This window comes from Colius striatus, chromosome 2, assembly GCF_028858725.1.
Source record: "Colius striatus isolate bColStr4 chromosome 2, bColStr4.1.hap1, whole genome shotgun sequence".
In the NCBI taxonomy this organism is placed as follows: domain Eukaryota; kingdom Metazoa; phylum Chordata; class Aves; order Coliiformes; family Coliidae; genus Colius; species Colius striatus.
In genome coordinates, this window is record NC_084760.1 from 21,069,867 (window position 1) to 21,091,791 (window position 21,925).

Consider the following 21,925-nt stretch of genomic DNA (forward strand, 5'->3'; position numbering starts at 1 on the left):
CTGTATCTGTGTATTATACAGGTCTGTGGAGTCTGTACTTTATGTTTACTATAGTAGACTTTCTGCTGACTGCTGTTGTTTCTCCAAAAACACTGCTGGAGCATCTGCTGTTGCTGGCAGCAAGGTGGCGGCCTTTGGGGCACTCGGCCTCCCTGGCCATTGCAGTGACACTCACTGTTCTCTACCATCACCCTTCATCTGTTTTCTCTTGGACAAAGGCCTTTATTTTTTAACAAGTGCATTTAATCCCTCTCCGTGTGCATAAATGCAGTCAACTCCTGTCTGTCTGAGCAATTTAAGTAGTAAGGTACTTGGGATAAGGCTGACAATTGTAGGTCACAGGGATGCCTTACAGCTTCGGGATGCAGGCTGGAGTGTGTGCAGGAAGAATTTTGACAGCGGTTTTTAAGATGGAAATTTGTACATTTTGTTGTCTGTCTGCCAGATTAACGGGTTTTATTCATTTTTATTGATAAAAAAACAGCAAGTGTCTGAAACATCTTTTCTGCCTCGTTTGACTTTGTATGGCGTACTGAAAAACAAGTCTGTCTTATGTACAGTGATGTGTTGCCCTGTGGACTTTGTCCTGTCACTTAAGCTGTTAGAGTTTGAGGTCTGTCATTGCAGACCACTGTTCTAAGGACAGCTCAGCAGAAATTCTCATAGGTGGAGACTTGACAGACCTGCTACATCTAGGATGTGTTGAAATTTAGGATACATACTTTACCCTAGGAATAGATATCCGTGGCATTGGGTAGCAGTGAGTTTTCATTTCATTCCCATCTTCACCTGAAGTGGCTGTGGCTTTGTTGTGACTTTGCAGTGCTTGTTCTCCAACACGGCTGAGACAGCAACTGTTCCAATTAGCATTTTTCTGGAGAGTGTTCTGCATGTACATTGCTTGGAAATGTGTTTGTTATCCTTCTGGGGTTAGCGTATGACTTTGCATATTGCAGGAATCTTTAGGCATTCATATCACTCTTCTGTGGGAGTAACTTTCACCTTTTGGATGAATTTGTCCCTTTTGAATAATTACAAACATGGCCCCGCTCTACACTCTTTAAGTGTTCTTATTAAAATACCTTACATTTTAGTTAGCCAAACCTACAGGTGGAGAGCTGGTCATCTAAAGGCCCCCCTCTCTGCATCTCTTTGGTGGTGTGGTGGGAGAGGGTGCCACTCTCCATCACACCTGTGGCAGGTCTGCATCCCATAGAAGGAGCACCAGATGTTCTTACCACAAGACACAAAGTTCTGTTAGACTGAGCTAATTGCTCTCCTCTTTACCTATTAATATCTCTTGAATAGCTCGCTGGCTGTGTTATCTGAATCTGACCAAAAGTCTTTGCTCTTGGCTGATAATGTCACCACCAGGAGGAACCTTCAGTCCATGTCGATGCCTTAGTGAAGTGAGCGTTTGCTGATTGATGGGTCTGGCGCTCCCTGCTGCGTCCATTCAGTGAATGGGTGTTCTCCTGGTACATGAGGCATCTCGTGGTGCACAGCAGTAATGCTAGGGATCTATTTCCAGTTGGAAATAACTACTCTCAAACTTGTAAGCCTGATCACACAAAGATTTTTGCGCTTTTGTGTGTGTGGTTAAATTTGAATAAATAAATAATCAAATATTCCACTTAAGACCATTTTGGAGCTTTCTTTTCAGTGTTTAAGGCAATGCTTACCTTTTTCCAGTCAAAATGCCTCAGTTACCACACTGCCAGTCAGATTTCCTGTTGGGATTCTTTTATGCTTCAGTAAAATTGGTCATCTTTCTTTTTTTTCCCCCCTCCATTATTGGGCTCCAGCCTATCTGACATGTAGTCTGCCTTTGTGTCGCTTCAGTAGCGATGAGCGGTACGTTACAGGGGGCTGAGCGGGTAAGCACATTGTACTGCCTGGAGGCTCTGCAGGGGAATATGCCCAACACTCAGTGGACATGTGCTTTGAACCTGTTGATTCATCTGTTCGTTAGCTACCAGTTAATCACAGATTGAGCAGTTTGCACTGCAGAGCCCTCTCGTGGGAATTAGGTCCTTTGGCAAACAAACGCGCACGCTGCTCACCTGGTACCTGAGGCCCTGTGCCTTTCCAAAGGCAAGGGTAGGCCTTTGACTGCAGCTGCAGTGCTCAAACACTAATTGCACATACAGCAGAGGGCAAACGTGGCCCAACAAGCTTCATTTCATCCAACCTACCTCACTGCCTTTTGGTAGGAAGCAACGGTTCTTGTTAATGCTCAGATATTATTGACTGGAAGAAAATACTTGTGTTAAGTGTGGCACCCAAACAGGTAATCAAAAATGTAGAAGAAAAAGTTTAGATTTAAGATGAAAGCTGCTACAATGGAAGAAGGGAAACTTTCAAATAGTTCTGTGTTACAGAAGGGTTCTGTAGGAGTGGTCTTGAAGCCAGATGTGGCCTAGTGCTGAACTAGACTCATCCTCAGGTTTCAAGTGGTAGGGCAATGCTGGTAAATAATTTGTGGAGTGAGTGTTCTTCCCTTACCAAGATAAGTGTGGTTCAACAGAACTGAATAAAGCTGAGCAAAGGAAAAAGGTAAGAAGTGATGTGGACCAGGAGAAATGCCTTTTTTGCTAGAATCAAGGTGCATCATTACTAATGAATGGCTTATTTGCAAGTTCCTGTGAGCCTGAACAGTTAACACAGATAATGCACACAACTGTTTATATCACCAGCAACATCTCAAGTAAATGTAATGTATTTTTTTCTAAAAGTCACCATAACTTCCCATACACCCTGGAGAAATAAATGTTTGAAGCAGAATGTTGTGTGTATGCTCTTCCTGTACCGTCCCTACGAGTCGATTCTGCTGTTCTCCTGCAGGCACCGTGAGTTGTGCCACGTGACTTTAACGTGCTGATGGGGTGGCTCTTCAGTCTGATACAAGTCACTGCTTTTGTGCTGGTGTTAAATGGCCAGTGTATTAAATCCCCCCAAATTTCTATAACCCTGTAGCTGTGGAACATGCATCTGCTGCAGAAACTTGTGTGCCTGATTCTAGCCCAGGTGTTGCCAGCATAAGGCAGCAGGTTGGATGCCCTCCAAGCTGACAGAGGTGTGCTTTCGGAGCGCTTGCCTCTCTTTGCCACATGGTTCAAATACAAAATTGGGGTTCTGTCCTGCTCGTTCTGGTAATTGTTTTTTCCTGGTTGATCTGGCTAATGCCAGGTAGAAGTGAATGCTGTAGGCATTGGAAGAGGCATTAAAATGTTCCTAATGTATCAAAGCTGCCTGATGTGTTTTCTGAATAGGTAAATGGTCACTGGTGGGTTTTGGTTGGTTTGTTTGGTCTGTGTTTTTTTTTAGTAGAACAACTCAGCATCTGGATCTGCCTCTTTACTCAGGAATCTGGGAAGTAATATACTCCTGCTTCCTCTTGCTTAAGTTTTACACACAGGAACAATTTGCTTGCTTAACAGCCCAGTAAAGATTAATGAGCTACTCTGCTCAGCAAGTTCAGTACAGGGCCTCAAAGGTGATGGAGTGAAGCATCTTCCTTATGATGAAAGGCTGAGGGAGCTGGGGCTCTTTAGCTTGGAGGAGACTGAGGGGTGACCTCATTAATGTTTACAAATGTGTAAAGGGTGGGTGTCAGGAGGATGGAGCCAGGCTGTTCTCAGTGATGACCAATGATAGGACAAGGAGCAACAGGTATAAGCTGGAATATAAGAGGTTCCAAAGAAACAAGGAAAAACTTCTTCACTGTGAGGATGAGGGAGCGCTGGTACAGGCTGCCCAGATGAGTTGTGGAGTCTTCTTCTCTGGGGACATTCAAAACCTGCCTGGACGAGTTCCTGTGTGACCTAGGTGGTTCTGCTCTGGCAGGGGGATTGGAATAGATGATCTTTTGAGGTCCCTTCCAGCCCTTGAGATTCTGTGATTCTGTAATGTTTTAGGCTAGAAAACATCTTGAAATGTTTAGGCCTGGGAAGCATGTAACTGCTTGTGAAAAGGGAAAGTTTGGTGCTGTGGAGGTGGGGGTAGGTGAAGGGTGAGGGCATGTGGGTTTCAAGCTTCAGCTGATGGTACATCAGGGGCTTCTGCTGCCAGCCCAAGGATGCTGCAGGCACCTGCTTGCTTTTGGACAGAGAAAGTTTCATACCCACAAACGTGACCGAGAAGCTGAGCACAGCCTCTTCTAGCACTTAGGAGATAATGGGACCAAAAATTCATTGTTTTTCTTACACCTTTGTTGTCCCAGCGGTCTCACGCCTGCCCAGCTTTCCTTGCTCTGTTTGGATCCTTGACAACAGCACTTACAGGGAAAAAAATCTCATTTGTTTTGTCGGTCTTCACATGTGTGATGTTTAGCTATTTTCAGTTATTTTAAGAGAGCCAGTATGAAACCACAGGAAAAAAACCCAGGTGTTTCTTGCTGTGTCTGACAGGTGTGGCTGTGGAAGAAACTTTGACAGCATCACTGAGTTTAAAAACAGACTGTTACAAGTCTGTTGGATTGTTAATGGTTGTGACATGTCAGTATGTGATCTGAGAGCATAGGGAGGGCAGCGATGGCTGTACTGCAGACCTCCTGCAGCTCAGATAACACACTGGAGGTAAGTGGAAGGCCAACAAGAAAGATTTTTCAAAATAAAAGAGCAATTTAGATCAAAATAGGTCTCATCTACACTGTTAACTCAGCTGGAGACACATGGGTTGTGATCGCTTCGTTTTGTCCTTGAGAACAAAAAGTTGTACAAGTGTTATAATAATGGTAAAGTGGTAAATATAATATTGGTAAAGTGAAGAGGAGCTAAAAAAGAAAACAAGGAATCCTTAATGCTTTTGGCCTGAATAACTTTATAATGTCCTTAAAAACCCCAAATATTGAAGGAATATTCTAAGCATCAATAAGCTGTGTTCAACTTACTTCACAGCTTGCTTTCTGAGAACAACCCCTGCTTGTATGTTATTGTCAAGGGGTTTCAGGTCATTAAGGAAAGAGGTGGAAGATTTACCTCCCTTGTTAAAAAGTTCTCAAGGCTCTAAACCATATGAAAGCAAGCCAGTTATTTTTAAGTGGAGTTACAGAGTTAATCTCATTGAATTCTTAGGAACTTCTCCCACTCTGAAAGCTGTTGTGCAAGCACAGCCCTGCAGTGGTGTTTCTGAGGGCACCTTGCCCCAGCAGCCTGCTCACCTACCTACCAGGAGCCTGAAGCCACCGAGCTGCAGAGCTTCAGTTCTCAGTAGGAGCCTGAGATGAAGAGCTCCTGCCTTGGGCTGCCGCTGGCAGAGTGCCCCAGGTGGGATACTGGGGCTGGGACACTCCAGGCAGCCCCCAGCCCTGGCATAATGGCACCACATGGCCCTCCTGGCTCCTGTCAGCTGAGCCAACTTGGTAAGGCCAAGGGCTGGGCCACAGGGCCCCCCCCATGCCCCTAAGGTGCCCACCACCCTTCAGTGAAGTAGTGCAAGGCTGACAGGCCATGGGGGAGTGCAAAAATTCCAGGCTCACCCTAAAATCTGCTATTTTGGAGTCACAGCTGCAGAGCAGAGCAATGATGAACAGAAATAGGGAGAGGTGTGAAAGGGGGAAAAAAACCAAAACGAAAAAAGCCAAAGAGTCAGCAACGTTAAGTGTAAAGTATCACCCTACACAAGAAACAAAGAGGGTGTCTGCCAGCTAAGAGTGTGACTGTTTTGTCCTGTGGCTTCACAGATCATGATGCAAAACAAATTTGCAGAGTAGTAGCTGATGAAATACGATTCCTCTTTACATTACCTTTAAAAAAGCCGGTCAAGACAGTAACCTCAAGCAAGCTACAGGCAGGTTCACCAGGCAGGTGGCCAGAGCCAGAGCTGTGATCCTTGGCTGGAAGTGTTGCTTCTCCTTCCCTCAGTTACCAAGTGCAGGTATCCGCCCGTCTTTCGAAGGCACCTGAATAGTGCCCAATTATTCAAGTTATAAATGGTAATGAACAGGACAGGGAGTTGTTTCTGAAAATACCATATACAGGTTATCAATGCTTTTGATTTATTGCCATGATTTGTCTTTTGTCCCCAAAAGTCTGGTTCACACACTATGTATACAGCAGAGGAAAGCTGAGATCTCACAATGTGACAAAAACCCCCTTAATTTAAAAAAAAAACCAACAAACCCACCCAGGAGAAGGGAGGAAAGATTGTGATGGTTTCTGACAGTTCAGCAGAAGCACAATGACAGTTTGCAGCAGAGCAGTATGGACTCTACAGGAGAGCCGACAGCATTCTTTATTGCCCAAAGAAAATGCCGATGCTACCAAAACCCATTAACTGCTGACACCTCGCCCTCAGAGACACTTGGGAGCGTGTGCGTGGCATGGAGAAGCGTGTGCTCGTACGGAGGATTCTTCCCTTAGCTTCTTTCCGTGTGCTTTTCACGGAGGTTTGCTCATCCTGCGATGTGCCCCGAGTAGCCAGGAGGGTGCTGCTTAATCCTGTTTGCTGTTGCAAGACTGTCGGACGGACGATTTCTGATGCTCCAGCAACGTGATGGACTTTTCGGAATTCTCCAAGTTTCGGAGCAGAGTCTCTAACCGCCTCTTGATCTTCTTCTGATCCTCGATGGCGCAGCCGATGACCACGGACTGAAACTTCTGGTCGATGGGTCCCGCGGGCACATCTGACGTGCAGGCGCCATACAGCGACATCAGGCGCATCTTGGCGTCCTCCAAGTCGTCGAGGAGTTTATTGACGATCTCATCGATCATCTTGGTGGCGTGCAGCAGGGACTCCTGCTGCTGGGCGTTGCGGATGGTCTCCACAGAAACCTCCACGGTGAGGGTTCGGCCCATCAGACGATTAGCGGTCAAATTAAGTTCTTCTCTCTCACCTAAATTGAAAACAGTAAAAGTATTCCAAGGTTACAGGCAAATGCTCTCCTGTGTAAATAACGAGACATTCAAACTGCTACGACACCGCAGTAAACGAGGTTGGTATTCTAAGTGACAATTGACAAGATTTCCAGAGGACAGAAATGGGGGGTTTGTTGCATTTGCCTGAAGTCCTATTTATTTCACAGAAGTTTGCATCTTCTGATTGGAAGGGAGGCACTGAGCTCTCTTAAAAACCTGAGCAACACTTTCCCACTGCCGCCATGACGTCTGCTGAAAGCAAAGTGTAAGGGACTGTCAGGAAATGTCCTTCGGTAACAAAACTGGAATGTTAAGGACCTCCTGTGCCGCTCTGAGGACAGGTTTAGACAGTGCCCAGGAAGGCCATAAAGAGAGAACAGGTTTGTGACTGCACTAGTGAATTCAGCGACTGACTGAATTAGTGACTGAAGAATTTCTGAAGTAGGGGCCATGAAAAAAATAGTTTTCTATTTTCCAAAAAGTTTTTTTCATAAAGTATGGACACAACCTATTTGATGTGCAGGCTCTTGAAGAGCAAGTAAACCGGGAATTTAAAGCACCTACTATAAAACAAACAGATTCAAGGGATGTATTTAAAACTCTCACACAACCAGGACAGCAATCGTGGGGTTCCTGCAGGCTGTGTACTGCTTGGCACTTGTGCCTATCCTGGAATTAAAGCCATTAAAATGCTGGGTCTTGTGCTGTGTTTTACGTGATCAGCAACTTCTCCCCTTCAGCTGAGCCATATTAACTCTGATTTGGAAAATGAACCTGTGAACTGTGTGTGGGGCTCCAGGACAGAGCAGGGACACTGTGCAGCCCACCCCATCTAAAGGAAAGGGGATCCTGGGGTTGCAAGTGGCCCTCGCGCAGCCTCCACCAGCTCTGGTGCTGTCTCCTGCTCCAGCGGCAACCCAAGATTGCTCCCTCTGGCCTCGGCTGCCTGCGGGATTTGTGGGAGGGTATGGCAGAAGCAGCCTCTCACCTTCACTGATGTGCCTCATGTCTTGGCTGTTCTGTATATTGTGGATCATTTCCAGCAGGGTTTCTTTCTCTTGTTCCATAGCAGATGCTGCATCGCGGAATGCCTCTACCCTGAACCAAGCAGAGCATGTAAGTAATAAAATAGCCGTTCACTCACACAGCTGCCAAGAAGAGGTTTTTTAGACTTCAGCTTAAGCACAGCCAGTTCTTAATTATCCATGAGCCAGACTCTCTGATTTCATGACCTTCTCCCTTACCCTAACTTCACTTTTCAAGACTCAATGTAATTTTCTAAAAATCCAAAAAACCCCCCAACAACCCAAAGCAACAGTAATTCAATCAGACCTAAACCTTTTCTTTCTCTGACAGTGCTGTTGTATCCTACTCCATGGTTAAGTCTGGATATCCAGAGCCTGACAGTCCTGGAGCTCACTGGCAATTACTGCCAGCTGCTCAAGTAGAAGAGAAAGGGGCCAAGTGCCCATCAGGGAGCTTGTGGTGAAGGCTGCTGCCGTGGGACGGCGGCAGCAGCAAGGCCAGACCCAGGCCACAGCGCAGAAGCCCCAGAGACCCACCCACACAGCAGTACATGCTCCAGAAATCATGAAGGCCGCTGTGTAGCCACTGGCCCCTTTCACAAAGGACAGCCATAGGTGAGAGAGTCAAAGCTCACACACTCCCAGTAATGTCAGAAGGGCTTCCTCCCCTTGGTCGCTGGGAGAAGATGCTGGGCTACCTGCCCCCACCAGCACTGGTGTTCTCCCTGCAGCTTTGCTCACTGTGATCTGCATGGGCAGGAAGGTTCTGTGGGAGCAGCTCCTATTGCTGGGCTTGCAGGGAAACATGAAACTTGGTCCTTCTTAACATAGGACCCCTCCTCCCGTCCTGCTCCCTGTGCAGTGAGAGTGAGGGGAAAACCCAGGAGAAACTGCTCACTCGGGAAACTGTGAGCTGTGTGCCCACAGCCTGCCATCCTCCTCGTGGCGTAAGGTACAGGCCATAGGCCATGTGAAAATGTCATCCTAGAAATCCTTAATGCAGGGCCACCAACATGATCAGGGCACCGGAGCATCTTTCTTATGAGGAAAGGCTGTGGGAACTGTTCAGTCTAGAGGAGACTGAGGGGGAATCTCATAAACACAAGTACTTAAAAGGTGGATGTCAAGAGGATAGGGCAGCATTTTTTTTTTCTGTTGTGAGAGGAGAAGGGGTAATGGATAAAAGCTGGAACACAAAAAGTTCCACTTAAACTTAAGGAAAAATTGCTTTACTGTAAGAGGGAGGGAGCCATGGCACAAGCTGCCCAGGGAGGGTGTGGAGTCTCCTTCTCTGGAGGTCTTCAAAACCCATCTGGATATGTTCCTGTGTGACCTGATCTAGGTGGGCCTGCTCAAGCACGGAGGCTGGACTAGATGATCTTTAGAGGTCCCTTCCAACCCCTACTATTCTGTGAACTTATATCTTATTCCCAACTGTGGTTTTAAAGAGGGAACCTTTTCCATTCAGCGGAGTAATCCAGAAAAGCACATCTGGGATCTGTCAACTTTGGAGACTGGGGACAAGAGAGAAACATCCCCTTCTTTGGCTTTGCCCCAGAGGCTTGAGGGTAGGGTCTCACAGAAGATTTGGCAGGCTGCAACTGTGAACCAAAAAACATCAATTCTGCATTCCCAGACCCCACAGAAAAAGCAGAATATCACGTGAACCTGGCTGATGGTTTGAGATACTTTCAAGGCACAGTTCAGGAGATCTCGCTGCTGTAAGCAGCAAGGGAATGTATTCCTGGGAGACTTGATCTAGGTGGACCTGCTTCTGCAGGGGGTTTGGACTAGATGATCTCTAAAAGTCCCTTACAACCCCTACCATTCTATGATTCTATAATCCATCTGTCCCGAAATGTTTATTAAAACCTGTCCAGAAAAGGTGAAACTTTAGTTAAGTCTCTCAGATGCTCTGTGCTCTTCTCAGATGACTGGATGCAGCCCTGAGGCAGCAGTGGCTGATTGCTGCTTCCGCAGGTGAGGGCTTTATCTCCCAAGACCGGTATGGAGCTGCTGCTCCCTCCTCAAGCACTGTCTGAGGGCAGGCAACTTTGGAAGAACAGCGAGGAGGGAAAAGAGGGCCAGAGGAGGCAGAAGAATGGGGCCATCTGAGGATATAAATAGTCACACCTTGCAAGCAGCCTAGTCACGAAATGGTCCCGTCTTACCAAATATTTTGCCTGATGATTTAGTCAGTGAAAGCATAAGCTTCAGGCTTTGCCTTTAATGTTCATTCTGAGGAGGAGTGGTACAAGGTAATGCAATGCAAATTCTTGCCGAGAGCAAACACGTTTAATTATTATTTTGGACTGGTTAGTAAGAGCAACAAGGCAGGTGGAGTCATACTTCAGATGTCTGCACTTTATAATTTAGGAGGTCTAGCAATATTTTCATAAATGCCTCATCAAGCCTTTGTTTAAAAATGGGGTTTTCACAATCTAAAAAAAAAGTGCACCATGGCTGCTGGAAAGCTTAAAATTTGGACCTGCAGAATTTCAGTTTAAACAGTGTTTTCAAATGGGATTCAGTCTATCACCGCACCGACTCAGAACCCAAAGGTCTGCCTTCAGCAGACTGACCAGCCCTCTGCTTCCCAGGCTTTGCTGGGTCCTCTGAAGAATGTGGAAAACCTGCATTGCAGAGATACATCCTAAATTGGTGCAATTCTAAAGAGAGTGCCTCAAAAGCCAGCTACTGGCATGAGGTAGGACTCAGCAGCTGAATGACCCGAATTAATGATTGCACACTGCTAAAAACAAGCCCCTAATTTACCAACTGGAACGCTGACCAACGCTATTTTACAGGAAGCCATAGAACCAAAGCTTGGCAATTATTTTATTTGCAACAATTGCTTCTGGGGAGTTTTTCTAACCACTTTTTCAACTGCAATACTGAACGCTCCGTGCCTCAAACCTACTGGGATTTTGATTTCAGTGCCTTTGCTCCCCTGAATGGCAGTGGGAACATGAGCTAACACCAGCACCACGCAACAGCACAGGAAGGAGGTGCAGCAGCTCCTGCCCCTCTGCTGTCCCCTCTGCAGATTTCCATCTTGAACAACTATCAGCAGTGTAATGGGGCTAAATGACCGTAAAACATAAACCACTTGGCTCTCAGGGCCCTCTCCAGGGCAGAGTGGATGGATACACAGCAGCAGAGGTGGCACCTCTACAACCACCAGCCTGCGAGCTACACACCTGAACAGAAGAGGAGGGGAAAGGGCCCAAGGAAGGCAAGAGCTGGCAGGGAGGAAAGGGACAGATGTCTGGATTACATGAAGGTGACACAAGGCAATAGGGTCATTCCACAGCTTTGCTCTAGGGGGAAGAAACCCTAAAAAACAAAAGGAGGTAACCACTCACGCTAGCCTCCAGGAAAATAATAGTGCTCCAGAGAAGATGCTGGGGAGCTTTATCAAGGCCCCCAGGCCATGGCCTGGGACATACCCTGGCCAGGACACATACCTTTCCTTCCTTACTCATTCCAAGAGTGTCAGCGCACAGTCAGCTCTCACCATTTCTTTCCTAAAATGCACTTTGAGAGCTTTGTGTAAATCTTTACTTTCTTGGTGTGGAAAGTGATAAACCTCTAGCAGAGGTGGCTGCCGTGGAAAAGGGTGGAAACACGGTCCAGGTCTCAAAAATCCAACCGACCAAAGAAGAGAAAGCAAAGCAAAGAGCACACAAACCACTCATGAATGCCTGACTATCTTGATGCAGCAGTATGGTCATTTCCTAACAGATGAAAACAGCCAACCAGACTTTTACTTAGGGGCGTACTTATCACTTTGAACATCAACTGAATATTCCATCCATTACCTAAGACTAAAAAAAACATTCCTTCCTTCTGATGTTCCCTGGTCGGGAGAGTGATCAGGCAGGCAGTGCCTTTCTTTCCTACATACCATTCACATGAGCAGAGCATTCCCCCGAGGAACAGGTGGACCAGCCTGTGCTTTTGTTTCCAGATGAGAAACTCGACACTCTCTTCCTCAGGACAGCTGCAATAACTGTGTCCTTTAAACTAGTGACTGCCTTAAAGAGCTGACTGCTGCAGTGTGCATGCTGGAAGGGCTGAGAAGTTTTCAAAGGAAATCAGAAACATCTGAAGATGGTGCCGCTCTTTTCCTGAAACGGAGCAGAGCAGACGGAACAGAATATTTCACACCACAGCCTCAGCTGCTCAAATCGAGACTCCATTCTCCAGCCAGAGGTCTTGTGAAGCTACAATTGAATGGTGGGGGAATAGGGCTGTGCTGAAGGAGAGCAGAAGGGAAAGTACAAACTACTGAGATGGAAAAAAGCACAAACATCTGACTTAGTTATCATTACACCTAGGACTGTGTGTTCGCTTCACACAACCACCACAACACGGTGACATGTGGGCAGAGACTCTGGTCTTATTTCCAGCTGCTCCCGAGATGTCATGGCACTGGCCAGCAGTCGGGGAAACATGAAAGAAGCCCAACCCCTGCTAGGGACAAACGTGCCATCTGCCTCCTGTGCCACAGCCAGATTCATTCCCCTTTCACTACAGAGGAAAGTCCCCCATAAACACCTATCAGGGAGGTACAGAAGCAGCCTGTTGCTGCGGCCAACAGGAAACACAGCTATGGCGGTGGGAGGGAAGGAAGCAGAAACGGGTGGGCAGCTCAACCCAGAGCACTTCCGAATGAGGGTCGCCACAGGGTTTGGCTGACCTTAAGCAACCTGAGAACTGAGCGCTGGCAAAGGGTTTCATTAAAGGCTGAAGTTCATACTGACAAACTTTCACTTTTTATATTTACAAGCAACAACTTGAGGGTCTATGGCTAAACTAAACTGGGTAGAGAAGAAAGAAGTGTGGAAGCTCTTCCTCCCGTCATTCAAATGACTTTGAAATAAGGCATGTTCATTAGTGGTGCACAGAAATAAACCAAGTGATTTTAATTGAAGTATTTTGACTCTTTTTTCGTAACTGTTCCAAATGTAGGACTTAATGCCCAGACCCACAGCAAACTGGGAGGTTTAATTTGGGGTTTGATTTCTGGTTAACCGAACCGTCTGCTTTGTTTCAGAGTCGCTACGCAAATTTAAGACACGTTTTTGCATATTCCGATACTCATTTTGTGATTACATGTTCATGGGCTAGACCTGGGTGTGAGCGAGCAGAGAGACTTGTCTGCAGACAGTGGCTTTGTTCAGGCAAATTCAGAAAAGTCTGCGAAGCACTTGAAGGAGATTTAATCAAGCCAAGTGAAAGGCTCTTAATGGAACGGCATACAAAGTCCACTCCCGAATAATGCAAAGTAAGGCAGGCAGAAAAGGGAAATGCGACTCCTGTATCCCACAGACCTCTTTTAATTACAGGGAAGTCCTAGAAACGTTCTGGGTGGTTCTGTGAAAGCTGCTGATCAATATGCAGCTCTAATGAAGGAAAGGGTGTGCCAAAACAGTGAATCAGGGGTACACCCAGGGCACCCTGCACATCCATCCACCTCAGAAGGGACACTGTGTAATTAAGCAGTGCTGAGAGGGCAAGGAAGGTGATTAAAGGTGAGAAATCGTCTCTCATGCGGCTGAACTGGTTAATAAAAATAAAATCAAATGGGATTACTTGGGGAAGGCAGGAGGAGAAAGGATGCGTTCCTGGCACAACGGTGAAACAGACACTGTATTCACAATTACTTTGGACAAATGCACCCGAGCTGCAGAATGCAATGCTATTCACGCCACAGTTACGTGATTTATTACAATTCAGAGCGGAGAGACGGACACAACGTGGATAAGAATATCCCCAGCTGAACCAGTAAGCGCAAGGGGAGCTCTGCGAGGCACGAAGCCTGCCGTGCCGGCAGCCCATCGCTGCGGCACAAGGGCGCGCAAGAGCCTCCGAGAGAGAGCCCCACGGATGGACATTAAGCCTGGTTCCCGTCCCTGCTCCCAGGCAAGGCGGGACGTGGGGCTGCGGCGGGGGGACGCGGACACGAGCCGCCACGGGTGCAGCAGCCCGCCGGCCCCCGCCCTACAAACTGTCCAGACCACAAAGGGCAACAAATCCCCAGAAGCCTACTGCGCTTTCCCCGAAAAACGTCTGTTTTCCCACATTCACACCTCGCTCCTGTTTTCAAGTACTTCCAGGCCACGCTACTTCACCTTAGAGCCGCTGCTGTCATTTCTTAACTTGCTGCCGGAGAGGGGAATGACCCTTTTCCCCTCGGTCCCCTCTGGTAGCGCTCCCCGCCCTGCGGGAGGCCCGGCGCCCACAGCCGCTGGGAAACCACCGGCACTGAACGCGGCCCCTTCCCTGCCCGCCCCAGGGCCTCACCTGAGCTCTAGCTGGTCCAAGTTCTCAAGCAGGCGGCTGGAGCGGTCCGCCATGGAGGTGGAGCGGTAGAAGCGGCCGCGGAGCTGCCCGCCGGACTGCTGCTGCTGCTGCGCCGCCTCGCTGGCCTTGGCGCTGATCTTGGCCTGGGCCATAGCGCCCGCCCGCTGCCGCCGGCGGATCCTCGCTGCGGCCGCTCCCTCGCCGCGTCCCGCGGGCGCCGGCGGCGAGCGACTGCCGGCCCCTCGCTCATGGCCAAAGAAGGAGCCCGCCCCGCCGCCTGCCCCCGCGGCCACCCCGCCCCCGGCCGCGCCGCGGCCCCGCGGGCGCCGCCTCACGCAGCGCGCCGCGCCGGGCCGGCCCGCGCCTCGCCTCGCCCGGGCCGCGGGGCGGCTCAGGGGGCCGGCCCCGCCCGCGGGACCGCGCACCGCCTCCCCGGCGGCGGGAACGCGGTGTGCGGCGGCTGGGCTCGTCGGCAGGCGGGCGATGTCACAGGCAGGGATTGTACCCGCAGGGCGAGAAGCGTTTCCCGCGAGTGCCGACCCCGCGGTGAGACCCTGAGCCCGGCCCCGGCGTTGCCGGGAAGCTGTGTCCTCCTAGAGCACAGAGGCACCCCGAGCGGCCCCTGCTTCTGCCCTGCCGCTTCATGCGGACAACAGCAGCAAGAGCGGGCCCGGGCCCGAGCAGTGTGAACTCTGGCTCTTTCTAAACCAGAAGGAATACGTTTTTTGATATACATATTTTTATTTGTGAGGGTATCTGCGAGTATTTGCCTTCCAGAACTCTCCTAGATATTTGGTTCAGTGGTTTACTCTTTCAGTAGGGAAAACGAGACCCCCCCTCTTCCCCAACTGTTATTTTTATAGTAAAGTTTTGGAAAAGATGAGCTACAAAGCTGAAATATTTGAAAACACAAGAAACGGGAAGAAGAAAACAAATTTTAAAAGCCTGTTGGAAAGTTGGAGAAAAGTAAATCAGAGACAATGCTCATTGTAAGCAGAACCTGAACAGCATTCCTGAAAGCAAGATACGTGAGATACTGCCACAGATAGCACATCCTTCTGGTGTTAACTGTAAGAGCGCTTATTGTCCAAGACAGAAAAAGGCTTACTGGAAAGAAAGGTGTTTGATCTGCTCTTTCTATGCCAGAAAGAAAAAAAACAAACCACTCTTTGATGGTAGCCAAGGCAGTGAACCTGCGTCTATTAATGACTTGTTCTGAGATGGCATTTAACCTGAGGGGTACCCTTCCCTCCCACACACACCCACCCCACCAACCTGGCAACACCTCCCACTGTGCTTCAGGTTCCTGCTGGCACGGCTGGCTTCAGTGATTCAAGTCACACACAGGCTTTACTTCCCGCTCCTGTGAGTGTTTAAAAAGGAATTTGCTTATCCCAAAAGTCCAGGTTTGGGCAAATACCCCCTGGCTTTAATAGACCAATTTTTGGCACCCAGAGATGAGGGATTGTGTTACACAGGGAGACTGCTCTGTGCGCTTAGCCTGCTGTGATTCAAAATAGCCGTGTTCTCAGGCTTGTCCATTCCGAATGATATCATGTCCCAAGCCCTCTCGTTAAATTAATTACCCGAGTTTTCTTTGGTTTATGGAGTTGGATAAGTAAGGCTTGTTGCCTGTGAGCTCATGGAAATAACTTCATTTGAAGGATTGTTCCATCCAGCTCCCTGCGGTCTGTGTGGAAGGTAATTAGAAACCGCTTCCCACCCCAAACAGAAACCATTTGTGGCCAGGGCACACAGTTGGCAGCCACTTTTTCCTACAATCTTTCTATTCTTCCCCTGCCAATTTATTAAGCATCAAACCAATTGGGTTTAAAAAGCATAAATGAAAATAGCTGCACAGCTATGAACATGATTTTTACAGGGGTTTAATTCCACGTGGGTAGAAGCAGCAATGGAACAGAGGCACAGAACAGCTGTAGTTGTGTCCAGACATATCACATATGACTTAACCTCTTCAGCAGCAAAATTGCATTTTATCCTTGGAGTGAGACTATCACAAACCATGGAAACAAAATGCAGGTTTAGAAGCAAAAAAAAAAAAAAAGGTCTTTGGGGACAAGCCTTGGCCTTTCTGCCTGTACAAGTCAGGATATTTTCCCATTTAGAAGCTTGGAAGGACCACGACAACTGGTTTTCCTGCTCTCTAGAGAGGTAGATTGCCCTCTGCCCTCTGTTTCTTGCTGAGGTCCATAAAGTGGTGGTTGTCATCACTTTGCCAAAATAATAATAGCTGGTCTGGAAAGAGTTCAGCTGTAGGGAACACAAAAGGCAGGAACTGGGGCAAAACAGAAGGAATGGCCCTCACATCTGAAACAAAGCACAGATTCCATCCTCCTGCTTACAGTCTGTGGTGAGGCATGGTGATGGCTAGGTCAAGGCTGGCATCAGGTGCTGCCATGCCTCTGTCCCCCTGTCCTTAGCTTCTCCACAGCTGGGTTCATGTGACAGACTGCGCAGCCCTGCTCTGGCTCAGAGCATCACTGAGAAGGACGCGAGGAGAGAGTTCTGCACTCTCGCCTCAGCAGTGAAGCTGCTGGCTGGCTCGTTTAAACCACTGCATTGTAAAATATTGGTATCACCTCAAAACAGAGCCGTGTTGTCTCATTCACACACACAAGGTCCCTTGAGGCAGTGGAGGGAGCAACTGTCTCACGTCTCCTACGGCTGTATCAAGCGTCTGAGTCCCACAGTCAGGGAGATGATCTACATGAAAAGCACAGAAGTTGTCGCATCACTAAACAGCACCTTAGTTCCAGCTTTGCCTTATTCCCTACCCTGACATATACCTTGTCACATGCCCTAACGCTTATACATGAGCTATCATGGAATAGGATCAAAGAGAAAGTCCACACCCAAGAAACTCCATGCTAGATCATCTTCCTGCCTTCAGCCCCAGGAACTTCATCTGAAGAACCCTCTTCACATGCAGGTGTTACAGCAACACAACAGTCGCTGTATATAACAGGAGAAGACAACCCTGGTTTGGGCCAGCCAGCCAAAGCCAGCTTGCAGGCTGCCCAGCACCATGGCAGCAGCAGCAAAGATGGGCCAGCGTGCTGTGATCAGGGTATGTTTGCAATCCAAATGGGTCCCTGCTGTCACAGGGGATTGCCCCCTCGCTCAGCTCCTGCTCAGCCTATGCTGCTGTGCCGTGGCTGCTGCTGCTCCAAATGCTCACTAACAGCCCCCTCACTTTGTGGGCCCAGCCTGGCAACACTTGGGCTAGAGCACTCCGTCTCGGGCACAACCTGAACACTGGTGTGGCTTTTTCGGGGCGTGCAGCAGCTCACTCTCACAGAGGCAAGTTGCCTACTCAGGGAATTCTGCACAGCTGTGGGTGCTCAGCTGATTGTCAGCAGAGCTCTGAGCAAAAAGCCAAAGGAAGGACTCCCAGAAATTAGGATACTTGCAGTCAGTGAAAGCGAACTTGCACAGACTTACAAAGGGATCTTCGCATTACATTTCCACACACGCAGAGCTGTTCTGACCAAGTGCACACTTCGCATGTACTTGCCGCTTGCCCTAAGTGTTCTGACTTATGTCTACTTTTATAACATCTCAGATTGTATTATTTGACCCAGATTCTTACATCTGGGCTCTAAATGACTTGAATTAAGAATTTCTACAGGAAGGTTCTCCACTTGAGAAGGTTTAGAAGCGTCAAAGAAACATGCAATTGCAGGCTTTAATAAAGCTCCATAGCTGGAAAGAATTGCCCGAAAGGATCTTTGTGCTCACGTCAGCCCATTTTTCTAAATCAATGTTGAAACACTTCATCATCCATCCTCCTCACCTCCTTCCAATTTACAGCAGTCACTGTAAACACTGCAGGGACAGCACAAGCAAATGATAGAACACTTTCCTTTTAGGAAAGAAGATGGCGTAACTTCATACCTCAGTAAACTTCACCATATTTGGTAAAGATTCAGCAAAGGTTTGCAGTCTGTGATCACTATAGGAAGAGTAGTGGTCATTTCTGTATATCTTGAAGAGCCAAGAAAATTAACCCACCACCCAAACCCACTTACAAAGCAAGTAGCTCAGAGAAAGCTTTTTCTTTTGCGTAACTCAACTACAGCAGCAACCCAGGCAGACACGGTATTTTAGCAACTTCCACAACACTTGCACTGACTGACTTGGCATCTCATCTCCACTCTGAGTATGACCAAAAGAGGGATTTCAGTTGACATGAAAGAGTATGTCATACAACACACCACAGAGACAAGCGCCTTGTACCAATCGCGACCTGTCACGGCTTTTTGTAACCCTTATGCATGCACCACACAGAAATGAAGAGCATTGAAGTGAACAGCTGCTAGCAGCCAAGTGGAGATTGGACTTTTTCCTCATTACAGACATGTATGAGAAAGAACCTCAGAATTACTTTAGACTAATGAAGGGTGAACACAAACATCACCACAAAGGCAAATTCTCTTAAAAAGGGCAGGGCAAATCACTTCCAGTACAAACATGAAGGATGCTGGGCAAGCTCCTTTACAGGCACAAGTCATCTGTTAAAATGCAGACAGGTCTCTCAGCATATGCAGAACAAACCTCAAAAATTTCAGCCAGTTAAACAAGACTCCCCAGACAGAAATATTAAGTTCTGAAACGACCATTTACCAGACACGTTTTCCAGCTGAGGAACAAGGTGCAGTACCACAAGATGTTGGTAACATGTTACATGTCTGTCCAGGCAGTGCTTCAAGAACCAAATTTTCTCTACTCCTCTGGAAACAAGTATCACAAACTTAAAGAAAACCTCACAAAGTTAAAGAGAACTCAAAGAGACCAAAGGAAATGAGGACAAATTTCAAGATGTCAGTAATTCTGAAGACTACTTAAAACATACAGAAACTAGAACTCTGATCAGCTGTTTTATAAAAGCCGCAGCAGCAGTGGTTGGGATTTGCTACGTGTTTTGGTAGGCAGATGAGGAGGCCGATGCAATGTGTTTAACTATTGGTACAGAGAATGTGTGTGCACACTTTTTTCTTTAATGCAACCAATTAAGTCATGGCCCATCAGGTACAAGCAAATGCCACATTTATGACAGAACAAGTGTTCTGAGGAATAAAGCACATGGTTAAAATATAACATAGCAGACTCTGGAGAGGATCATCTATCCAGGTTTTAAACATTTCTTGAAACAAGCGAAGAACTTTCTCAAGCTGAAATATCTTTTCACATGAAAAGAATTTTTAACTTTAGGGTCTGCACTGAAAAAAAAGAGCCTCTACAACTTGGATCAAAATGTTTTTGATAAAAATTGTTTCCTGTCTTATTCCACCCTTTATTGGAATAACTTGGTGTGAAAAATTCTGGAACTGATTTAGCTTAAGTCAGTAGCCAAAGGCAACTCAAAATGTTCCAGGACAGCGCTTCATCAGCAGCAGAACAAGCTGCTACACGCCCAGATTTGGACAGAAGTGTGACTGGTCTGAGACTTGCTGTGGGAAAAGAAGCAGCAGGGAAAACGATTAAGAGGTCCTGTTCACTCTGTAACGCTTGGGTGTCAGAGTCAAATGCACTGGAAGTGTTCAAACCTGTTTTCTGGTGTTTGAACAGTTTCTTCAAGTTGTATGATCGCTAACGGGTGCCAAGATAACTCACTAAATCCTTCATTAATTCTACTTGCTTCAGAGTTAGCAATTAGATCAGAATTGTGACTGGGAATAAACCAGTGCTGGTTTTCCAGCTTTTCTAACCACGATGACACACAGCTATAATTATTTTGACTCTTTGGAATCAAGAGTGAGAAGTAGCTAGCCTTCCCCTTGTCTGTCTTCCCACTAAAAGTATTTCTTTGCATAATAAATATTTGTATTTACAGCAGGTAGAAGCAAACTCACAGGCTAATGAATAGAAAAATTAAGCCAGCATTTTATTATATTGAGAGCTCTTACTGATTGACAGTAAACATTAAATGAAATATAATAGGCTGGTAAAGCCGAACAGCTTGCATAGGTACTTTTAAACAAAGGAGCTGAAAAAGGCGACACAGATAAATTTAAACACAGAAATAAAGAACTGTACAAAAATTATTAACACATGTACATTCACTTATCCAAGGCCATCTCTTCACAAACAGAAGGAGCAAAGATGAGAGTATACAGGAATGATACAGCTTAAATTTTACCACTTCTATTCCAAACAGGAACTAGAAAGTTTAATTTAGCTTATGTTCCCTCAAAGAGTTGTTCCAGCCTCAGATCATAGAAAGGAACCAAACCCATCAAACTTCAAGCCACCGAATCCAACACTCTGCCATTGGAAAAGAACACACATTTATAAAACAAAGCTGACAAGCTAACTGTACAGCCTGTGGTCCTGATGCTGACCTCTGTGACAAACGGGACATAGACAAAATTATGGTCTATGAGGTCAAACCAGCCACAGGCAAGAGTTAGGCCATATCCTCAATTTATAAACCTGGGATCTAAGTTCTCTCTTGAGAACAAGGTAAGCTAGGCAAATCTGAGACAGCTTGACCTGTTGGGGTTTTTTTTGAGAGTTTACTGTTTTTATCTGGTGCAAAGACCACATGAAAAAGTAAAGACAAAGACATTTTGTGACAAAACTTAAATAAAAGAACAAAAAACCAAAGAAAATGAACAGAAATTAAACCCCTCAAAATACCCAGTATGACCAGTCTACTAATTAGGCAACAACTTATGCACCTAGACTGGAGAGACTCAGTCATTGCCCATTAGAAACAGAATATGCAAAGGCTTAAAAAATTCTTTTTATCATCCACAGTATCTTGCAGTGGACATCCATGAACGCAGGTGCTCACTGGCGTGACAGAGGGCATCAGGCTATAGATCTAACACTTGAAGCTACAGACGTGTGTTTGAAGTGGCAGTTCTGAACCTTTGTAAATGGATGAACAAGCTTCCATCTTTGTAAGGAGCTCTGATGATATGGTGTTAGTGTACCAAAGTATCTTCATTTACATTTCCTCAAGGCTTCTCTTGATAGCTTCTTGCAAATCTGCATCTTGCTCTGTGTAAACACAAAAAAGTGTTTTATAAACATCTCAAACGATGGCTGATAACTAATCATGAACACAACTACGTTAATATTACCACATAAAGCAACAAGTGTGGGCAATGTCATCAGACTGCGAAAAAAAAATAGGAGAGAAAGAGAAAGAAAGTATTTTTCTTCCTTCTGTCTTATGCCATCTTTCCAACACTTAAAATACAGGAGCCACTTCTACAACCTTCCACTGTATTAAAGCTGATTGGGCTGCCCCTAGTTAAGAGTGCAACGCATCTACAGATTTACTGGTCAAATTAATATCAACATTAGAACATGCACATACACACCAAGAAAAATAAAGTATTAAAACAAAGAGAGACACAAAACAGAAACAATTACAGAGGTTTCAGTATTTTCATTACAGTTCCTTATTAACAGACATTCCCATATCTACACTTTAACTTGATGTCACCGTTGTCACTCTTACTAGGAAGGCCAGATGTAAGTAGAGGAAAAAAAAACTCGTATCAACAGCAAGAGTAGTTGACATCAGGGCTGTAACATTCTTGATGAGGGGGGAAGACTGCATTGAACTCCTCTGACTTGTTAATCACCTCTCAAACAACTTTTATAATACTGAAACTCTGTTTCTGCACCATATTTAGGTTGGTTTAGGCACCACCTGATTGACGTTAGTGAATGAAATACTAAGTTAGACAAGGTTTGCAT

At 46.5% G+C, this 21,925-nt stretch overlaps 2 protein-coding genes across 6 annotated transcripts in view; both read right to left on the bottom strand.

Moving 5' to 3' along the window:
* Positions 1-5,975: 5,975 nt before the first annotated feature.
* On the bottom strand, positions 5,976-14,434 carry BAG2 (BAG cochaperone 2). The gene is made up of 3 exons (XM_061990434.1): positions 14,192-14,434; positions 7,846-7,955; positions 5,976-6,835 (listed from the first exon to the last, which is right to left on the bottom strand). Exons 1-3 carry the CDS (start codon positions 14,341-14,343, stop codon positions 6,435-6,437), a joined length of 663 nt encoding a protein of 220 aa, XP_061846418.1. The 5' UTR covers positions 14,344-14,434; the 3' UTR covers positions 5,976-6,434.
* A 5,641-nt stretch (positions 14,435-20,075) lies between these two features.
* Positions 20,076-21,925, bottom strand: part of LOC104551079 (E3 SUMO-protein ligase ZNF451) — a 50,024-nt gene continuing 48,174 nt past the window's right edge. For all 5 annotated transcript variants that reach the window (XM_061990501.1, XM_061990500.1, XM_061990499.1 and 2 more), the window contains exon 15: positions 20,076-21,217. In XM_061990501.1, coding sequence (XP_061846485.1) covers positions 21,165-21,217 — 53 coding nt within the window. In that variant the 3' untranslated portion in view covers positions 20,076-21,164. The remainder of the gene's footprint in view (positions 21,218-21,925) is intronic.

Bases quoted from the DNA above. Each gene is read 5' to 3' on its own strand.
- BAG2 (XM_061990434.1), bottom strand. From the start codon at position 14,343: ATGGCCCAGGCCAAGATCAGCGCCAAGGCCAGCGAGGCGGCGCAGCAG. The intron at 7,956-14,191 runs GTGAGGCCCTGG...TGCTTGGTTCAG, and splicing joins TTGGACCAGCTAGAGCTCAG to GGTAGAGGCATTCCGCGATG. The intron at 6,836-7,845 runs GTGAGAGGCTGC...TTTTCAATTTAG, and splicing joins CATGAGGCACATCAGTGAAG to GTGAGAGAGAAGAACTTAAT.